Source organism: Catharus ustulatus, chromosome 27 (genome assembly GCF_009819885.2).
Source record: "Catharus ustulatus isolate bCatUst1 chromosome 27, bCatUst1.pri.v2, whole genome shotgun sequence".
In the NCBI taxonomy this organism is placed as follows: Eukaryota; Metazoa; Chordata; class Aves; order Passeriformes; family Turdidae; genus Catharus; species Catharus ustulatus.
This window is the reverse complement of record NC_046247.1, coordinates 1,222,770-1,240,841: the sequence shown is the minus strand read 5'-3', so window position 1 is coordinate 1,240,841 and position 18,072 is coordinate 1,222,770. Positions and strand designations below refer to the sequence as shown.

General features: G+C 61.4%; 1 protein-coding gene across 2 annotated transcripts; it reads left to right on the top strand.

Annotated features, from left to right (window-relative positions):
* Window positions 1–1,035: 1,035 nt before the first annotated feature.
* LZTS1 (leucine zipper tumor suppressor 1) lies at window positions 1,036–17,686 on the top strand. Of its 2 annotated transcripts, XM_033081371.1 has the most exons (4): window positions 1,036–1,135; window positions 14,159–14,559; window positions 15,171–15,992; window positions 16,585–17,686. In XM_033081371.1, exons 2-4 carry the CDS (start codon window positions 14,218–14,220, stop codon window positions 17,242–17,244), a joined length of 1,824 nt encoding a protein of 607 aa, XP_032937262.1. In that variant the 5' UTR covers window positions 1,036–1,135; window positions 14,159–14,217; the 3' UTR covers window positions 17,245–17,686. The 2 variants fall into 2 exon arrangements, with proteins under 2 accessions (XP_032937262.1, XP_032937263.1); XM_033081372.2 differs by lacking the exon at window positions 1,036–1,135 and having other exon boundaries at window positions 13,824–14,559.
* The last annotated feature ends 386 nt before the right edge of the window (window positions 17,687–18,072 follow it).

The window sequence follows — 18,072 nt, the reverse complement described above, 5'->3', positions numbered from 1 at the left end:
TTAGTTCGGGGTTTTCCTTTAGAGCGTCCCTCGCTCTCCGGTGAGCCCAGGAGAGCCCAGCAGTTCCCAGCCGGTGTCACAGGCTCGGGGATGTGTCCCTGGCGGTGCCACCGGACCGGCCGTGCCATGAGCCGGGCACACCCCAGGCCGGGATTTTGCAGCCTCGGCTCAAAGCGCTCGGTCTGAATCAGGCAGAACAGGAACTTCAGCCCGGACCTTCCCCGGCCGGGCGGGATCCGCGCTCTGGCTGCTTCCCCAGGGCTCTGGGCTCCGTTCCCGCAGAGATTCCCGAGGCGCCAGACCCAAATCCCAGCGTGGGGAGAGTCCAAACCCCCCCGAGTGCCCTTCTCCCTTCTTCTTCCTTCTTCTCCCTTCTCCTCCCTTCTCCCTTCTCCCTCCGCATCTGCCCCAGAGCGAGCAGCAAACCTCGCTCCCGCCCCAGCCCCGGCCGGGGGTGCAGAGGAGGGTCCGGGGGTGCAGAGGAGGAGCCGGGGGTGCAGAGGAGGAGCCGGGGGTGCAGAGGTGGGTCCGGGGGTGCAGAGGAGGAGCCGGGGGTGCAGAGGAGGGTCCGGGGGTGCAGAGGAGGGTCCGGGGGTGCAGAGGAGGAGCCGGGGGTGCAGAGGTGGAGCCGGGGGTGCAGAGGAGGGACCAGGGGTATAGAGGAGGGTCCGGGGGTGCAGAGGAGGAGCCGGGGGTGCAGAGGAGGAGCCGGGGGTGCAGAGGAGGAGCCGGGGGTGCAGAGGAGGGTCCGGGGGTGCAGAGGAGGGTCCGGGGGTGCTGAGGAGGGACCAGGGGTGCAGAGGAGGAGCCGGGGGTGCTGAGGAGGAGCCGGGGGTGCAGAGGAGGGTCCGGGGGTGCTCAGGAGGGACCAGGGGTGCAGAGGAGGAGCCGGGGGTGCAGAGGAGGAGCCGGGGGTGCAGAGGAGGGTCCGGGGGTGCAGAGGTGGAGCCGGGGGTGCAGAGGAGGAGCCGGGGGCCGGCACACAAAGCCGGGGGCTGCTCCCGGGGCGGGCCCGGTGCGCGGGCGCGGGGCCGAGGCTCCTCCTCCGCCGCCGCGCCGGGGATGCTGCGGCCGGGCCGGCTCCGGGAGCCCCGCGGAGCCCCGCGCCGCACCGAGGAGCCAGCGGCCACCCGAGGTGGGCACGGGGGGACACCGGGAGCTGTGCCAGGGGGGCTCCGGGCAGGGACACGGAGGGGACGCGCGGGGGAAGCGCTGGTGGCACTTGGGGACGCTGCCCGGGGAGCTGCGGGGACACTGACGGGACACCGGGGGGACCGAGGGGACGCGGAGGGGCTGAGATGCGAGCTCGGGGCTCCCCACAGCGCGATGGCTTTGGGGTGACCGCCCCGCCGGGCACAGCTGGGGATGCCCCGCGCTGCTCCTCTCCCGGCCCGGCACGGGGGACAGGGCTCAGGGCTCGGGGACAGAGCTCGGGCTCGGTCACAAAGGGTCGGGACGGCCCCGGGAGAGCGGCTGGACTCGCCCCCGCTCCCAGCTCCCATCCCTCAGCCCGCTCGGAGCCACCCGCGGCTCCCCCGGGGCTCAGCTCCGGCTTTTCGCTTCCCTCTGAAGTCTGGAAAACTTCTTTTCACACGGCAGCGAGAAAAATTCTGCCTGTTCAGCACCTCGGTGCGGGCAGCCTCAGGTTACAGAGCCCCGGAGCGGCCGGGAAGGAGGGGAAGGAAGGGAAGGCGCGGATGCCTTTGGTTTGTTGTCATCAGCTCGGAGCCATCCCGGGAAGGGGCTGCTGCTCCTGCAGGAATTCTGCGCCGCTGGAGCAGCGCGGGTGGGCGGGAGGGGATGGATGAACAAACGCGGGGGCTGCGCTGCCGTGGGCACCGGGGACCCCTGCGGGAAATGCCAACCGCGCCCGGCTGCGGCATCGCCATCCCGGTGCTCCGGGAGGGGTTCGGCCTTTCCCGGGGTCTGGCGGGGCTGGCCCCGCTCCGTGCCCGGCTCTGCAGCCCGGGGAAGGCGGGGGAGGGAGCTCGGAGCTCCCGGAGGCTGCGCAGCTCCCGCGGGTGCTCCTGGAAAGCCGGGGATTAATCCCGCCTGGAAAAGCAGCGCCAGCGCTGGGCTGACACCGGGGCACGATCTGCACAGCCCGGGGCTCCATCGGCCGTGGGGACAGGTCCTGGTCGCGACATTCCCGTCCTGGCTCGCGACATTCCCGTCCCAGCTCAGCCCCCCGAGCGTTGATCGCGCCGTGATATCTCCGGGCGCTCCCTCCCGGTTCAGGCACAGGTCCCCCCCCGGTGTGGCAGGAGGGTCCCCAGGGATGTCACAGCCCCCATCCCTCGGTCCCGGCTGCAGGGCGGGCTCAGCCCCATCCCTTTCTCCCGGCGAGTCCGGGCTTGGTTTCTGCTGTCCCCTTCTGCCACCACTGCTGTCCCCCTCTGCCACCACCACTGTCCCCGCGGCTGTCCCGTCCGGCAGTGCCCAGCCCTGGGGGTTCTGTGGGGTCCGTGACCTTCCCCTGCACCTCGGGGAGCAGGAGGGACCAGGGCCAGCCCCGTTTTTGGGAGCAGGCCCGTGCGTGTCCGCAGGAGCTCCCGTGGCTGCCCAAACCCCTCCCCAGAGCTCGCGTTCCTCACCAGAGGCTGCGGGGAAAGGAAACCGAGCAGGGAAAAAAAACCAAAAACCTCCCCCACCATCAACCCTGGCTCCAGACACTCATTCACCTTCCCTGGGAATTCACCTTCCCTGGGAATTCACCTTCCCTGGGAAGCCCTGCCAGGGATTCCTGGCCGGGCCAGCCTCCCACGCCAGTCCTGGCCAGTGTCACACTGTGTGTCCCCTGTGTGTCCAGCTCACCTCTGCACTCCCAGCCAGGCTTTTCTGGTGTCACACTGTCCCTGCACCCCCAGCCAGGCTTTGCTGGTGTCACACTGTCCCCTGCACCCCCAGCCAGGCTTTGCTGGTGTCACACTATCCCCTGCTCCCCAGCCAGGCTTTGCTGGTGTCACACTATCCCCTGCACCCCCAGCCAGGCTTTTCTGGTGTCACACTGTCCCCTGCACCCCCAGCCAGGCTTTGCTGGTGTCACACTGTCCCCTGCACCCCCAGCCAGGCTTTGATGGTGTCACACTGTCCCCTGCACCCCCAGCCAGGCTTTGCTGGTGTCACACTGTCCCCTGCACCCCCAGCCAGGCTTTGATGGTGTCACACTGTCCCCTGCACCCCCAGCCAGGCTTTGCTGGTGTCACACTGTCCCCTGCACCCCCAGCCAGGCTTTTCTGTGTCCCACACTATCCCCTGCACCCCCAGCCAGGCTTTTCTGGTGTCACACTGTCCCCTGCACCCCCAGCCAGGCTTTGCTGGTGTCACACTGTCCCCTGCACCCCCAGCCAGGCTTTTCTGGTGTCACACTGTCCCCTGCACCCCCAGCCAGGCTTTTCTGGTGTCACACTGTCCCCTGCACCCCAGCCAGGCTCTCCGGGGCCGCTCCGCCCGGGCCGTTAATCACCGTGCCCATTAATCAGCGGCACAAAGGGCTGGAAGTGCGAAACCCTCGCCATCAGCGTTGGGGACAATCAATGGCAGCTGCCAAAGCGCGCTCAGCGACAAAGTCGCGGCTCCGGGGATGCTCCCGGAGTCTGCCCGGCCCTCGGAGCGCCCCCAGCCGTGCCCGTGCCCCCGCTGGAGCCCGGCTGAGCCCGGCACGGCACGGCACGGCACGGAGCCGCTCCGTCCCTCCCCCCGTTAGTCACCGCTGCCGGAGGGGGGAGGCGAAGCGGGCGAGGCTCAGGCAGCAAAGGGAGAGCTCAGAGCCCCCCCAGAGCCCCCCCAGAGCCCCCAGAGCCCCCCAGGTGTGGCAGTGCAGGGTTGGGGTCCCGGGGGTGGCAGAGGGGGGGATGCTCCTCTATGGAGGGGACCAGGGTCTGTCCCAGGGAGCTGCCGCTCCCCCTGCACCCCGTGCGGGCTCCCCGGCCCCGAATCCTCCTTTCCCGTCTCGGGAAGGCTCGGCTGCAGCGGGCAGGTCCGGTCATGCTCGGGTGAGGCTCAGGTGAGGCTCAGGTGAGGCATCCGCGGCACGCAGAGCTGGGCAGCGCCGAGCAGCCGGGGCTGGGGCAGGAATCTGATCCTTGGGACCATCCCAAAAATCCCCGGCGGGCAGAGCCGAGCCCAGGGTCCCCTCGGGGGACACCGAGTCAGCCCCGAGCTCGGTGCCTGCGCTGCGTGGCCAAGTGTGAATCTGTAGTAGCACCGCAGCTATTCCTGGAGCTGCTGCCAAACCTGCTGCTAAAACTGCTCCTAAAGCTGCTAAAACTGCTCCTAAAGCTGCTCCTGGAGCAGCCCAGCCTGGCACAGACCCCATGGCAGAGCCCTGGCACCTCAATCCTGCAGCACTTCAGGAAAGCTCAGCCCTGCCAGGAAACTTGGAGGGTTTTATTTCCCTGTCCCCCTCAATCCTGCAGCATTTCAGGAAAGCTCAGCCCTGACAGGAAATTTGGAGGGTTTTATTTCCCTGTGCCCCCCAATCCTGCAGCATTTCAGGAAAGCTGACAGGAAACTTGGAGGGTTTTATTTCCCTGTCCCCCCAGTCCTGCAGCATTTCAGGAAAGCTGACAGGAAATTTGGAGGGTTTTATTTCCCTGTCCCCCTAGTCCTGCAGCACTTCAGGAAAGCTGACAGGAAATTTGGAGGATTTTTTTTTTCCCTGTCCCCCCTGACCGTGCCTGGCGTGTTCCTAAATATTCCTGTCCCCTGGGAGGTCTCAAATCCTGATTGATTCGCTGTTCCACGCTCGCCAGCTGCCCTTGGGGGGGATTTTTGCAGGAGCTGGGTCAGGCAGAGCAGCAGGGAAGGAGCAGGGCAGGAGCTGGGAGCAGTTTCCATTTGGGATTAGTTAAAAATAGCAGGGAATGCACAAAGATTGGGCACGTGGGTCACAGAGGCTTTCCCGAGGTTTTGTGCTCGCTGCTTTCCCTGGGAGAGGCTCGAGTGAGCAGCCAGGCTCCAGCAATTCCTGGGTTTTTTGGGTTTTTTTGGGTTTTTTTGAGTGCATTCCCTGGATTTGGGGAGCTGGATCCTGAGGAAGGAGCTGCACAAGCTGCAGCAAACGTGGGGCTCTGCCTCTGCTGCAGCATTCCCAGCCATCCCTTCCTCCTCTTCCTCCTCTTCCTCCTCTTCCTCCTCTTCCTCACAGCCAGAACTTTTTTTTCTCAGCTGGGCTGGAATATTCCCGTTTATCCCCTCGTGGCAGCAGCAGGCCTCAGTGGAAGCTCTGAAAGGCCTGCCAGAAATTAAAATTATTTTGAATCATTTGTGGGAGAGGCTCTAGCCCAGCTCTGGCTTTGGGAGAAGGGAGGATGGAGACCTGGGGGATGGAGGGGATGCAGCCAGGAGCGACCTGGAGAAGGAAAAGAAGGAAAAACCCCCCAGGTGTCCCTGCTGCCATCCCAAGGTGTTCCCTGGGAGCTCTCCCAGCTTCCCTGGATCCAGGGCTGTGGGTTTGGCCCTTACCCAAGCTGAGATTCCAGTCCAGAATCCAGAATTTGGACCTTCAGCCTCTCCTTTCCCAGCAGCCAGAGCCTCTCTCTCCTCCCAAACCCTGTGCTCAGTTCTGGAAACAATGAAGTGACATCTCCGTGAGCCGCTGAGGGAAGAGCTCCTTGCAAGGTTCATTAAAAATTCCCTGCAACTTTGATGCACATTTCCCTGTTGGGAGAGCTGCTCTGCTTGGCAGCCAGGCATTAAAGGGGTGGATTTCACCACGGGCCAAGTCTGGGAAAGAGAGCAAGAGGAAAAGAGGAAGCCAGAAATGAATTTGCCTTTTTTTTTTTTTTTTAATTTTTTTTCCTCCCCCTTCTGCTGCTGCACTGGAGCTCTGGGATGGGATGTGGAGCTCTGGGAGGCAGGAGAGGAGCTGGGGGTGAGGACACAGCAGCAGCAGATGCTCCTCACAGCCAGGACTGTGAGCTCAACCAGCTCCAGTTGCCTTTTCTCAGGCTCAGACAAAATTTGGACAAAAATCCCCGAATTTAGACAAACAGGGAAGGGCAGCACAGGAGGAGTCAGAGTAAAGCCCAGCCTAGGTCTGGCCTGGGGTTTAGTTTGAGGAGGATCTTTAGGCCCTGCCTAGGACAGGTTCTCCCTCTGACTCTCATTTTTCCTCAGTGGGGGATGGAGATTTGGGGGTTTCTGCTGCTCCAGGGCTGGTTATTCCCCCTCCTGTTCTCAGGCAGGAAAAAGCCCCAAACCAGCCCAATTTCAGCTCTGTCCCCCTTCCCAGCCCTCCAGGGAGGAGGGGACAGCAGGGGGTGGCTCTGTGCCCCTCACTGTGCCCTCTGAACCCAAAAGGTCTGAGTGAGAGCTGCCCAAATCTGCTCCAGGAGGTGCCCAAAGCACCCTGAGAGGGGCTGGGGGACCCGAGAGGGCACCGGGGGTGGGCTGGGCTGGGGGCTGTGACCACCAGGAGCCGGGGGACAGTGCCAGGGTGGCAGTGCCAGGGTGGCAGTGCCAGCCCTGCTGCTCCTGGCTGCTTTTCAGCCGCTCGGGGGAGAGGGGGAGAGACAATAAAAGGCGCGGAGATTGCAAACACGGCCCCGTCTCCATGGCAGCCTGAGCACCGCTGCTAAATTTTGCCTGTACATGGAGAGGATGCTGCTCCCCTCCGTGTGCCTGGGGGAGGTGTGCGGCACAAAGAGCCGGGGCTCAGGTATTTCCTGCAGGGTTTGGGCGAGCTTGGAGGCTCGTGGAAGGAGCCCCCACCTCGTCAGGCCCCGAGGAAAAGGCGTTCGCTGCCCCCCATCCCGGTTTAATCCATAATTCAGGGGATGCAGCCACGTGCGCAGCCCGTGGAAGCGGAAAGCTGCGGAGGAAAAGTATTTCGGGCTCATCTCGAGTTACACCGAGTCCCTGCTATTTTTAGCCGGGCAGACAAAGCCTTTCCATCAAGCAGACCCCGGGGACAGCGCGTGGGAGGAGTGTGGGACCCGGGCAGGGATTCAGGGATCCATCCCCGAGCCCTCCCGGAGCTCCTGAGGTTTCTCAGAGCGGGGATTTGGGCTCCCGGCCCGGCAGATTGTGCGGAGCAGGGAATAGAAGTGAGAGCGGCGGCTCCCGAGTGAAAGCCGCGCTCAGCTGTCGCCACCCCGGCACCACCTGGCAGCCCCAGACGGCTCCCAAAATATCCCAGCCCGGGCAGGAGGGGCCGCTGCGCTCCTGAGGGATGGGACCCTTCGGGAACGGGGTGTCCGTGTCCCCCACAGACCCCGGGAGCTGAAATCCTCCCCAGATTTAGCGTTGTGCTCCAAAATTCCGTGAATTCTGGACGTGGCGCCGCTGTCACCCTTCAGGTGTCCCCAAACGGAGCGATGCCAATTAGCAAGGCTCTAATTGCCGTCTCAGTCGCTCATTAGTGCGAAAAGCCAGATGCTGGGAGGAATTACAGGAGCTGAAAGGATCTTTTTCTCCGCCTCAGGAATATTTAACGGTGTCTCACACGCGCTGCCTTTGTACCCGGAGCATGACTGATGTGGCTCGTGTGGGTGCTCCGTGAATCACCGAGGTTTTGTCCCAAATCCCGGTGACAGGAGCGGGGATGGAGCCGGGGGGCACAGGGAGGGTCTGGCACGTGGTGGGAGCTGAGCGGGGCCCGGAGTGGATTTAACCTAAAAAAGGGAGAGGAAGGGCTCGGTTCTGCTCTCTGGGCACGGCACGGGCAGGGCTGAGGTTGTTCCACAAATGTCGGTGTCAGGAGGATGGAAAAGGGCTGAGACCGAGCCGAGGTGCATGGAACAGAGATCCTCAAGCTCCTGAGGTATTCCCAGGCTTCCCCAGGCTTCTGGGATGTTCCCAGGCTGCCCCAAATTCCTGGGATATTCCCAAACCCCCGGGATGTTCCCAAACTCCTGGGATATTCCCAAACTCCTGGGATATTCCCAGGTCACCCCAAACTCCTGGGATATTCCCAAACTCCCGGGATATTCCCAGGCTGCCCCAGACTCCCGGGATGTTCCCAAATCAGGGTTTGGGACTGGAAAGAGCAGGGTTTGGAGGGCAAAAATCAGGGTTTGGAGAATGAAAGGAGCAGGGTTTGGGATATAAAAGAAGCTGCGTTTGGGGCACAGGAAGAGCCTTTTCCAGCCCCATTCCCAGCCCTCTCCTCATTCCCGGTTTTCCCTGAGGATCCCGCAGGATCAAACAGCTGCTGCTGGCTGGGGGGTTTGGGGTTTGTGTCCCCCCCACCCCTGGGGGCTGTGAGGCCGAGAGCAGGAGCACAAATCCCTTCCCTAGGCCCGGGATTTGCTGGGCTGAGCCTGCCGGGAGCGAACAGGAGCTCGGCAGCCGCGGGAAGTCACGGGGACGCTGCTGCTCGGGTTTAGTGCGGGTTTAGTGAGGGTGGGGTGAGACCCCCGGGTGGGGTGAGACCCCCGAGCCCCTGCCCCGACCCCCCCAGCCCTGCCCCGACCCCCCCAGCCCTGCCCCGACCCCCTCCTCCCCAGGGACCCGTCCCGGGAGCCCCGAGCGCTCCCGGTGGTTCCGCAGCTCCCGCAGAGCCCTGCCCGAATCCAGCGATGATTTTCGGCTTTCCCAGCAGGAGGAAGGGTGACATAAGTGACCTTGACCCGAGCCACCCTCCCGCAGGGACTGCTGCTGCCGCTGAGATGCAAATTGCCCTTTTTCTGCCTTTTTTCCTCCCTTCCCCCTCCCCCTTTTCTTCTGCTTTTTTTTCCCTTTTTTTTCCTTTTCCCCCATCTTTTGCCTTTTTTTTTTCCTTTCCTTTTTTTTATTTTTCCCTTTCTCCCCCTCCTTTTTTTTTGCCTTTTTTCCTCTTTATTCTTTTTGCTTGTCCCCCTTTTTCACCCTTTTATCCCTTTCCTTTTTTGCTTTTTTTCCCTCTTCCCCCCCTCTATTTTTACCTTGGTTTTTTTTTCCTTTTTATTTTCCCCTTAATTTTCCCCCCTTATTTTTCCCCCCTTATTTTTCCCCCCTTATTTTTCCCCCTTATTTTCCCCCCCTTATTTCCCCCCCCTTATTTTCCCCCTTATTTTTTCTCCGTTATTTTTTCTCCGTTATTTTTTCCCCGTTATTTTTTCCCCCTTATTTTTCCCCCCTTATTTTTCCCCCCTTATTTTTCCCCCTTATTTTTTCCCCCTTATTCCCCCCCCTTATTTTCCCCCTTATTTTTTTCCCCTTATTTTTTCCCCCTTATTTTTTCCCCCTTATTTTTTCCCCCTTATTTTTTCCCCCTTATTTTCCCCCCTTATTTTTTCCCCCTTATTTTTCCCCCTTATTTTCCCCCCTTATTTTCCCCCCTTACTTTTTCCCCCCTATTTTTTCCCCCTTACTTTTCCCCCCTTATTTCCCCCCCTTATTTTCCCCCCTTATTTTCCCCCCTTATTTTCCCCCCTTATTTTCCCCCCTTATTTTTCCCCCCTTATTTTTCCCCCCTTATTTTTCCCCCTTATTTTTTCCCCCTTATTTTCCCCCTTATTTTTTCCCCCTTATTCCCGAATTCCCAGAACAGCAAAGCGCGATGGGCTCGGGAGCGCGTCCCTGGGGAGCGGGATTCTGCCCCAGGGGTGTCCCCCCTCCCCTGGCTGGTGGCAGCGCTTTGTGCTCCATTCAAAGCAGCGCGGAGAATGTCCCCGAACGAGCGGGGACAATGGTGGCACTCAATGAAAGCCTTGTCGTGGGGCCCCGAGGCACAAAGCGGCGCCTGGCTGGGCTGGGCTGGGCTGAGCTCGGCCCAGCAGAGCCGGGAGGGGCTCGGACCGGGCTGGGGGTGAGGGGGACATCGGGGCAGGGGATGGCCTGGGGAGGGGAGAGGGAAGGGATTGGGAATGGAAATCGGGGTTTGGGAATGGGAATCGGGGTTTAGGGAATGGGAATTGGGGTTTGGGAATGGGAATCGGGGTTTGGAGAATGGGAATTGGGGTTTGGGAATGGAAATCGGGGTTTGGGAATGGGAATCAGGGTTTGGGAATGGGAATTGGGGTTTGGGAATGGGAATTGGGGTTTGGGGAGTGAAAAGTGAAGGGTTTGGGGAATGGAAAGAGAAGGGTTTGGGGAGTGGGAATCGGGGTTTGGGGAATGGGAATCGGGGTTTGGAGAATGGGAATTGGGGTTTGGGGAGGAGAAATAGGGGTTTGGGGAATGGGAATTGGGGTTTAGGAATGGGAATTGGGGTTTGGGGAATGGGAATTGGGGTTTGGGAATGGGAATTGGGGTTTGGGAATGGGAATTGGGGTTTGGGAATGGGAATTGGGGTTTGGGAATGGGAATCGGGGTTTGGGGAATGGGAATTGGGGTTTGGGGAATGGGAATCAGGGTTTGGGGAGTGAAAAGTGAAGGGTTTGGGGAATGGAAAGAGAAGGGTTTGGGGAGTGGGAATGGAGGTTTGGGGAATGGGAATCGGGGTTTGGGGAGTGAAAATCAGGATTTGGGGAGAGGAAAGAGAAGGGTTCGGGGAGTGGAAATTGGGGTTTGGAGAATGGGAATCGGGGTTTGGGGGGTGGAAAGAGCAGGGTTTGGGGAGTAGAAAGGTTTGAAGGGCCATAGGAGCAGGGTTTGGAGAGTGAAAATCAGGGTTTGGGGAGTGAAAAGAGGTGGTTTGGGGAGTAGAAAGGGTTTGGAGGGCCAAAGGAGCAGGTTTGCCGGGCCCAGGGAGAGCAGCAGGAGCTGGAGCAGAGCTCACACAGCCCAGGGCGGCTCTGTCCCCTCAGCCCAGGGGGTTCAGCAGCGTTTGGGGGTCCTGGAGGCTCAGCCTGGCTTTGGTGCAGCTCCCAGGCCCGGCTCAGTGCAACTGAACCATTCCCTCCAGTAAAGCACAGCTCAAACGCTCCAGGTAACACTTCTCACATGGAAATGCCCAATTCCCCGCCCAGGGCCACATTCCCGGTGTCCCCAAACCCCGAGCGGGACGGGGACAGCACCTGGCAGCACTCGAGGGAAAGAGGAAGGAGGCAGAGCCCCGAGCCGGGCTCTTGGCAGCTGCTCCGCGTTATCTCCCAACAAACACCCAAATGTGTGGGAGCATCTGCACGGCGAGCATGAATAATAACCCAGGAGGGAAAAGGAGTGGGCGAGAGCTGAGGGGAAGGAGGAAGCGCAGAGGGGGAGAACAGGATCGGCAGGAGCGGAGCAGCACGGCGGGGCCGGCAGGAAACGAGGGCGCCCTGCCTGGGAAGGTGCAGGGAAAGCTGCGGGAGGGGGAGCTCAGGGCTCGGGGGGGTTCCTGGGGGAAGGAGGCGATGGGAGAGCGGAGCTCCCACCGGCAGGGCAGCCAGCAGGAGATGCCACTCATTTTTTATTTTTTTTTTTTTTTTCTCCCCCTCTCTTTCTGCACAAGCCCGAGTGGGTGAATCCACGTGTTTTCCCCAACGCTGCGGGTTCAGCCCGCGCTGTTTGTGGGGGTCTGCCCCCCAAAACCCCCACGCTGCTGGTACAGCTCTGGGAAGGGCAGGAGGGGACGCCAGAATTGTCCCCACACATAAAAATTGTCACCACACATAAAAATTGTCCCCTCACACTGCCCGGAGGGGGGTGGCGGTGTCACAGCTACAGGGACACGTCCCTGTGTATTTATTGTGTATTTATTGTGTATTTATTGTGTATTTATTGTGTATTTATTGTGTATTTATTGTGTATTTATTTCACACCCTGCAGGATTTTCACGCTGGGGGGGTTTGATCCTTTCAGGAGCTCGGAGCTGCTGCCCTGGCCGTGCCGGGCTCGCTGTGCCCTGGATGTGCCCGTGGATTTTCGGGTGGGAGAAGCGAGGAGGCAGCGCTGGGATTTTGCAGCCTCTTGGCAGGAGGCGTTTCCATCACCCCCAGCCCTCCCACACACACCCGGCGGGGCTGGGCCCGTTCTTCTTCTCCTTCCCTCTCACAAATGAACGCTTGGGAAGCCGCGGAGGAGCTGGAATTGACGGGCAGCGATGGCAAAAAGAGGGGGAAAAAAAGTAAATGATGCTGAGAGTGCAGGGAGTGAAAATGGGGGTGTCCCGTGGGCAGCTGTGGGTGCACAGCTGGAGAGGGAGCACAGCTGGAAAAGGGGAGCACAGCTGGAAAGGGAGCACAGCTGGAAAGACATGGCCCGAGGTCACAACCCCCAGAATTAAAAGAAAAGAGCTCTGGGATCGAGTCCAGCGTGTGCCCCCGCAGTGAGAGGGGTGAGCGGGTCTGAGCTGGGGTCGCGGTGTCCCCGCGGTGTCCCCGCCCAGCCCGGCTGTCCCCGGAGGGTCCCGCGGTGTCACCCCCCAGCCCGGCTGTCCCCGGAGCCGCTCCGGCGCTGGCTGTGATTTCCCCAGCCCGGTTTGCGCTGTCACTCCGCAATTAGCGAGTCAGAGTCACTCAGCAATTACCGAGCCAGGAGAGGCACGAGCGTGTCGCTGCCACTCCACATGAGCCTTTCAAGGGTATTTTGTCACCACGAGCCTCGTGTCCCCTCCCCGAGCAGCGCCTGTGACCCTTCCAGGCCCTTCCAGCTCCCCCTGGCTCAGGGAACCCACGGAGATCAACTCCTGCACGGCTTCCCAAGCTGCCCACGGGACACCCCCATTTTCACTCCCTGCATTCTCAGCATCATTTACTTTTCTTTCCCCCTCTTTTTGCCATCGCTGCCCGTCAATTCCAGCTCCTCCGCGGCTTCCCAAGCGTTCATTTGTGAGAGGGAAGGAGAAGAAGAACGGGCCCAGCCCCGCCGGGTGTGTGTGGGAGGGCTGGGGGTGATGGAAACGCCTCCTGCCAAGAGGCTGCAAAATCCCAGCGCTGCCTCCTCGCTTCTCCCACCCGAAAATCCACGGGCACATCCAGGGCACAGCGAGCCCGGCACGGCCAGGGCAGCAGCTCCGAGCTCCTGGAAGGATCAAACCCCCCCAGGGTGAAAATCCTGCAGGGTGTGAAATAAATACACAATAAATACACAATAAATACACAGGGACGTGTCCCTGTCGCTGTGACACCGCCACCCCCATCCCGGCAGTGTGAGGGGACAATTTTTATGTGTGGGGACAATTCTGGCGTCCCCTCCTGCCCTTCCCAGAGCTGTATCAGCAGCACCCGGCCGCCGCTCGGGCTTTTCTCGCTTCTCTTAATCCCCCCAAAATGGATTTGGGGATTAGGAGGATTGTCTGTTGTCTTGCCGGGAATTTCCCTGATGCTTCGCCCATCCCGGTCCTCGGGGCACGGGGGAGGAAAACAAATAAAGGTGAAGGGGGGAGAGCGGGGCTGGGAGCAGGCGGAGCCGGGAGTGGGAAAAGAGAGGAATGGGAAAACAGGAATGGGAAAAGAGAGGGAAAACAGGAATGGGAAAAGAGAGGGAAAACAGGAGTGGGAAAAGAGAGGGAAAACAGGAATGGGAAAAGAGAAGTGGGAAAAGAGAGGAATGGGAAAAGAGAGGGAAAACAGGAGTGGGAAAAGAGAGGGAAAACAGGAATGGGAAAAAAGAGGAGTGGGAAAACACGAGTGGGAAAAGAGAGGAGTGGGAAAAGAGAAGTGGGAAAAGAGAAGAGGGTAAACATCCATCAGTGGCACAGAGGTCACTCCACCGGGAGCTGCGGGTTTATTTTATTTCTGTTTTCCCCCTCCCAAGGAGGAGGATGAGCAGAGAGCCCCGCGTGCCTCCGATCGCAGCACTCAGAGCTCGCAGGGCCTCTTGTCCCCTCGAGTGCCGCTCAGCCATTAGCGCTAATTAATCCTCTCCGAGTCCCTTTTCAGGCGGGTTAAGAGGGGCGCTGGGAGCTGGAGAGGAATCCGGGAGCGCTGGGAGAGGTTTGGCTGCGGCTCCCGGCGAGGAGGAGCCAGGCACGGGCAGGAGACTCGGGATTTTTGGGATTTTTGGGATTTTTGGGATTGGGGGCTTGTTGGGATTTTTGGTATCACCTCCACCAGGTACCCAAAAACCGCCACAAATCCCTTTTTCCTCCTCTGGCCATTTTTCGACGCTCCTGTAGAGAACGTTCCTGGTTTTATCCAGGATGTCCCAACCACAGACTCGGAGCAGTGCCCGACTCCTCTGGGGGAAGAACCTTTCCCTGGTGTCCAGCCCGACCCTGCCCGGCTCCAGCCGCTCCCCGGGCTCTGTCCCTGTCCCAACCAGCTCGGGAGGAGCCTGAGGTCCCCCCCAGTGTCCGATCTCAGCTCCCACCCAACCCAGGCAGTCCCGGGCGGTTTCTCCCGGCTCACGCCGTGTCCCCTGTCCCCAGGCTCGGCGCTCCGGGCCGCAGCGAGGGCTCTGCTATGATCTGTGGGCGCCGGGAGCAGCATGGGCAGCGTCAGCAGCCTCATCTCCGGCCACAGCTTCCACAGCAAGCACTGCCGCGCCTCCCAGTACAAGCTGCGCAAGTCCTCGCACCTCAAGAAGCTCAACCGCTACTCGGACGGGCTGCTCCGCTTCGGCTTCTCGCAGGACTCCGGCCACAAGTCCGGCTCCAAGAGCAGCAAGAATGAGGATTTCTTTTACATCAAGGTCAGCCAGAAGTCGCAGCGGCCGGACTACACCGCGCTGGGCGGCGGCGAGCTGGGCGTGCCCGCCGGGAGCAGCGGGCTGGACTTCGGGACGCCCACACCGCAGAAGTTGATTCCCTTCCCCAGCCAGCTGGAAGTGGTGAGTGGGGAAAAGCGGCCCTGGGAGTGCGGGGATGTCCCGCTGGAGCCATTCCGTCCTCAGAGTGTCACCACGGGGCTGTGCTGGTTGTGGGCCATGAGGAAACTCGGGGAGAACAGGTGGGGGCAGCTGGGGCACCCTCTGCTTTTGGGAGTGTGGATCAGCACCGTGACCCGAAGGGTTTGCATCCTTTAATCGCCAAACCCAGCAGTTGTAGCCAGCAACTTCCCCCTGCCGAGCATCCCCCAGAACCCTCGGGGGACATGGGCACTGTCCCACCAGGGGGATGCTGTCCTAGGGATGCTGTCCCTCCATGGGGATGCTGTCCTAGGGATGCTGTCCCTCCATGGGGATGCTGTCCCAGGGCTGCTGTCCCAGGGCTGCTGTCCCAGGAATGCTGTCCCTCCATGGGGATGCTGTCCCTCCATGGGGATGCTGTCCCAGGGGTGCTGTCCCTCCATGGGGATGCTGTCCCAGGGGTGCTGTCCCTCCATGGGGATGCTGTCCCTTCACGGGGATGCTGTTCCACCATGGGAATGCTGCCCCAGGGGTGGGAGGACACCGAGGAGGAGCCGGGCTCGGTGCTGACGGGCTCTGCTGTCCCCTGGCAGGCCGGGGAGAAGCCGCTGCCTCGTCCCACGGCCTTCAAGCCGGTGCTGCCGCGCTCCGGGGCCATCCTGCACCCGTCCCCCGAGGGCGCCCCCCTGCCCCCGCAGCTGCAGCCCCCGGAGAAGGGCAAGGAGCAGGAGCTGCGGCCGCTGCCGTGCTCGGGGGGCCTGTCGGACTCCGGCCGCAACTCCATGTCCAGCCTGCCCACGCACAGCACCAGCAGCAGCTACCAGCTGGAGCCCCTCGTCACCCCCATGGGCCCCATCAGCCGCTTCGGGGGCTCTGCCCACAACATCCTGCAGTGTGCCATCATCCAGGACAGCAACATGATGAGCCTCAAGGCCATGTCCTTCTCCGACGGCGGCAACAAGATCCTGAACCCCGGCAAGGCCGCCCACCACCACCCCGGCGCCGAGAAAAGCGCCTGCGTGCGCTCGCCCATCGCCACGGATGAATCCACCATCCAGCAGCTGGAGCAGAAGCTGCTGGAGAGGGAGGGGGAGCTGCAGGAGCTGCAATCCAGCTTCGAGGAGAAGGAAATCAGCTCCTGCCAGGCCTACGAGGAGAAGCAGCGGCGCTGCAAGGAGGAGCTGGAGGGGCTGAAGCAGAAGTGCAACAGCAAACTCAAGCAGACGTCGCAGAAAACGCAGCGGACGCAGCAGGTGCTGCACCTGCAGGTGTTCCAGCTGCAGCAGGAGAAGCAGCAGCTGCGGGAGGAGCTGGAGAAGCTCGTGAAGGAGCAGAACCTGCTGGAGACCAAGCTGAGGTCCTACGAGAAGGAGAAGACCAGCTTTGCCCCGGCGCTGGAGGAGACGCAGTGGGAGGTGAGAGGGGGGCTGGAGCAGGTGGGGTGTAGAGAGGGAGGGCTCCAAACCCCCCCCAACCCTTCCCTGCTCCAGACCTGGGAGGGTTCCAGGCTGTTGGAAATGGAGGGGAAGCCCCAGCAGAGCCCCAGGCTGTCCCCCAGGGAGCTGGGATTGAGGTTCTCACTGCCCCCCTGAACCCTTCCCCTCAGCCAAGGGAACGAGAGCAGCACAGAACCCCTCAGGCATTAAAATAACTCGGCATTCCCGGCCTCCAGCTCGGGTTTTCCTGCCTCACAGGAGCTGTAAATTTCCTTCTCAAGGAAATAGGAACTCCTTGGCCGTTTGTTAGGGAGTAGTAAAACCTTCCACCCTCTGCTTTAGCTTAATTTACTGAATTTACCACTCCGTGGTATCACTGAGCAAACACCATTCATCCGCTGGAAATTCCAGTGTTTGATCAGAGGTGTTTGTAATATTAATTATTAATAATAATTGTAATTAATAAAAAATAATTGTAATAGAGTTAAGTTTGGGGTCTCCACATGCTGAACCCCAGCTCACAAGGGGTACCCTGGGCTTTCCCCTAACTCAGGTGTTCATCCCCCACCAGGTGTGCCAAAAATCCGGGGAGATCTCGCTGCTGAAGCAGCAGCTGAAGGAGTCGCAGACCGAGCTCACCTCCAAGACCACGGAGATCCTGAGCCTGAAGGCGCAGCTGAAGGAGCTGAGGCTGAAGATGGAGGGGCTGGAGATGAAGAGCCAGGAGCTGGAGGTGTCGCTGCGCACCAAGGCCATGGAGCTGGAGGTGTGCGAGAACGAGCTGCAGCGCAAGAAGAACGAGTCGGAGCTGCTGCGGGAGAAGGTGAACCTGCTGGAGCAGGAGATCCTGGAGCTGCGCTCCGAGCTCGCCGTGCTCCGCGAGCAGCTCAGCGAGGCCCGCGAGGGGCCCCGGCCGGGCGGGGACGATGCCCAGGCCCTGCAGGGGCAGCTGGAGAGGCTGCGGGCAGAGCTGAAGGCGGAACGCGACAACAACGAGCAGATGAGCTGCAGCTTCCAGCACGAGCGGCAGACGTGGAAGGAGGAGAAGGAGAAGGTGATCCACTACCAGAAGCAGCTGCAGCAGAGCTACCTGCACATGTACAAGAGGAACCAGAGCCTGGAGAAGATGCTGCAGCAGCTGGCGGCGGGCGAGGACGGCAAGGAGCCCATCGAGCTGGAGATCCCCGGCGCCGACGTCCCGTACGAGGACATCATCGCCACCGAGATCTGAGCCCTCACCCGAGCCCCTCGGCCCCCCCGTCCAGCCGAGCCGAGCCGCGTCCCCCCGTCCTTCCGTCGTGTTCAGAAGTGACCAAGCCACTCGTGCCAATGGTGACGTGCCCGCAGCTCCCCCGCCCCGGCACCGCCCCGGCGCTGCCCCCTCTGCCCCCCAGGAGCCGCAGTGGGGCGGGCAGGGACCAGGACTGCAGGGAATTCTCTGCCCTCCGTGCCCAGCGCCCAGGGGATGCTCTGCTGCAGGTCGGGGAACCTGGGCTGGCACGGGGCTGGGGATGACATGGCTTTGGGGGTGGCACGGCTCTGGGGGTGGCACGGCTCTGGGGGTGGCACGGCTCTGGGGGTGGCACGGCTCTGGGGATGGCACAGCACAGCCCTGCCTGTGCCAGAAATCAGCCCCAGTGTGTGCCCAGCCCCAGGAATGGCACAGCCCCAGTGTGTGCCCAGCTCTGGGGATGCCACAGCCCCAGGGATGGCACAGCACAGCCCTGCCTGTGACAGGAATCAGCCCCAGCCCCCTGGAGGAAGCTCCCACTCCTCCTCACCCTCTGCTGTGGGGTCACAGAGCCACCTCCTGGCGCTGCCACATCCTCCCCTCGCAGCCCCTGAGGGCCTCAGGAAGGTCCCACCTGCACACACCCCCCAAAAATCCCCGCTCAGTCCAAGCCCAGCCTCCCTGCACTGCTCCCCCTGCACCCACCCCGGCATTCCCAGCTCCCACCCACAAGGACTCCGTCCCTTTTCCTGGCTGCTAGGTCAGCAGCTGCATCCGAGAATTCCCAGCAATGTCCCAGCCACGTGTGACCAAGGGATGGGGTTTGTG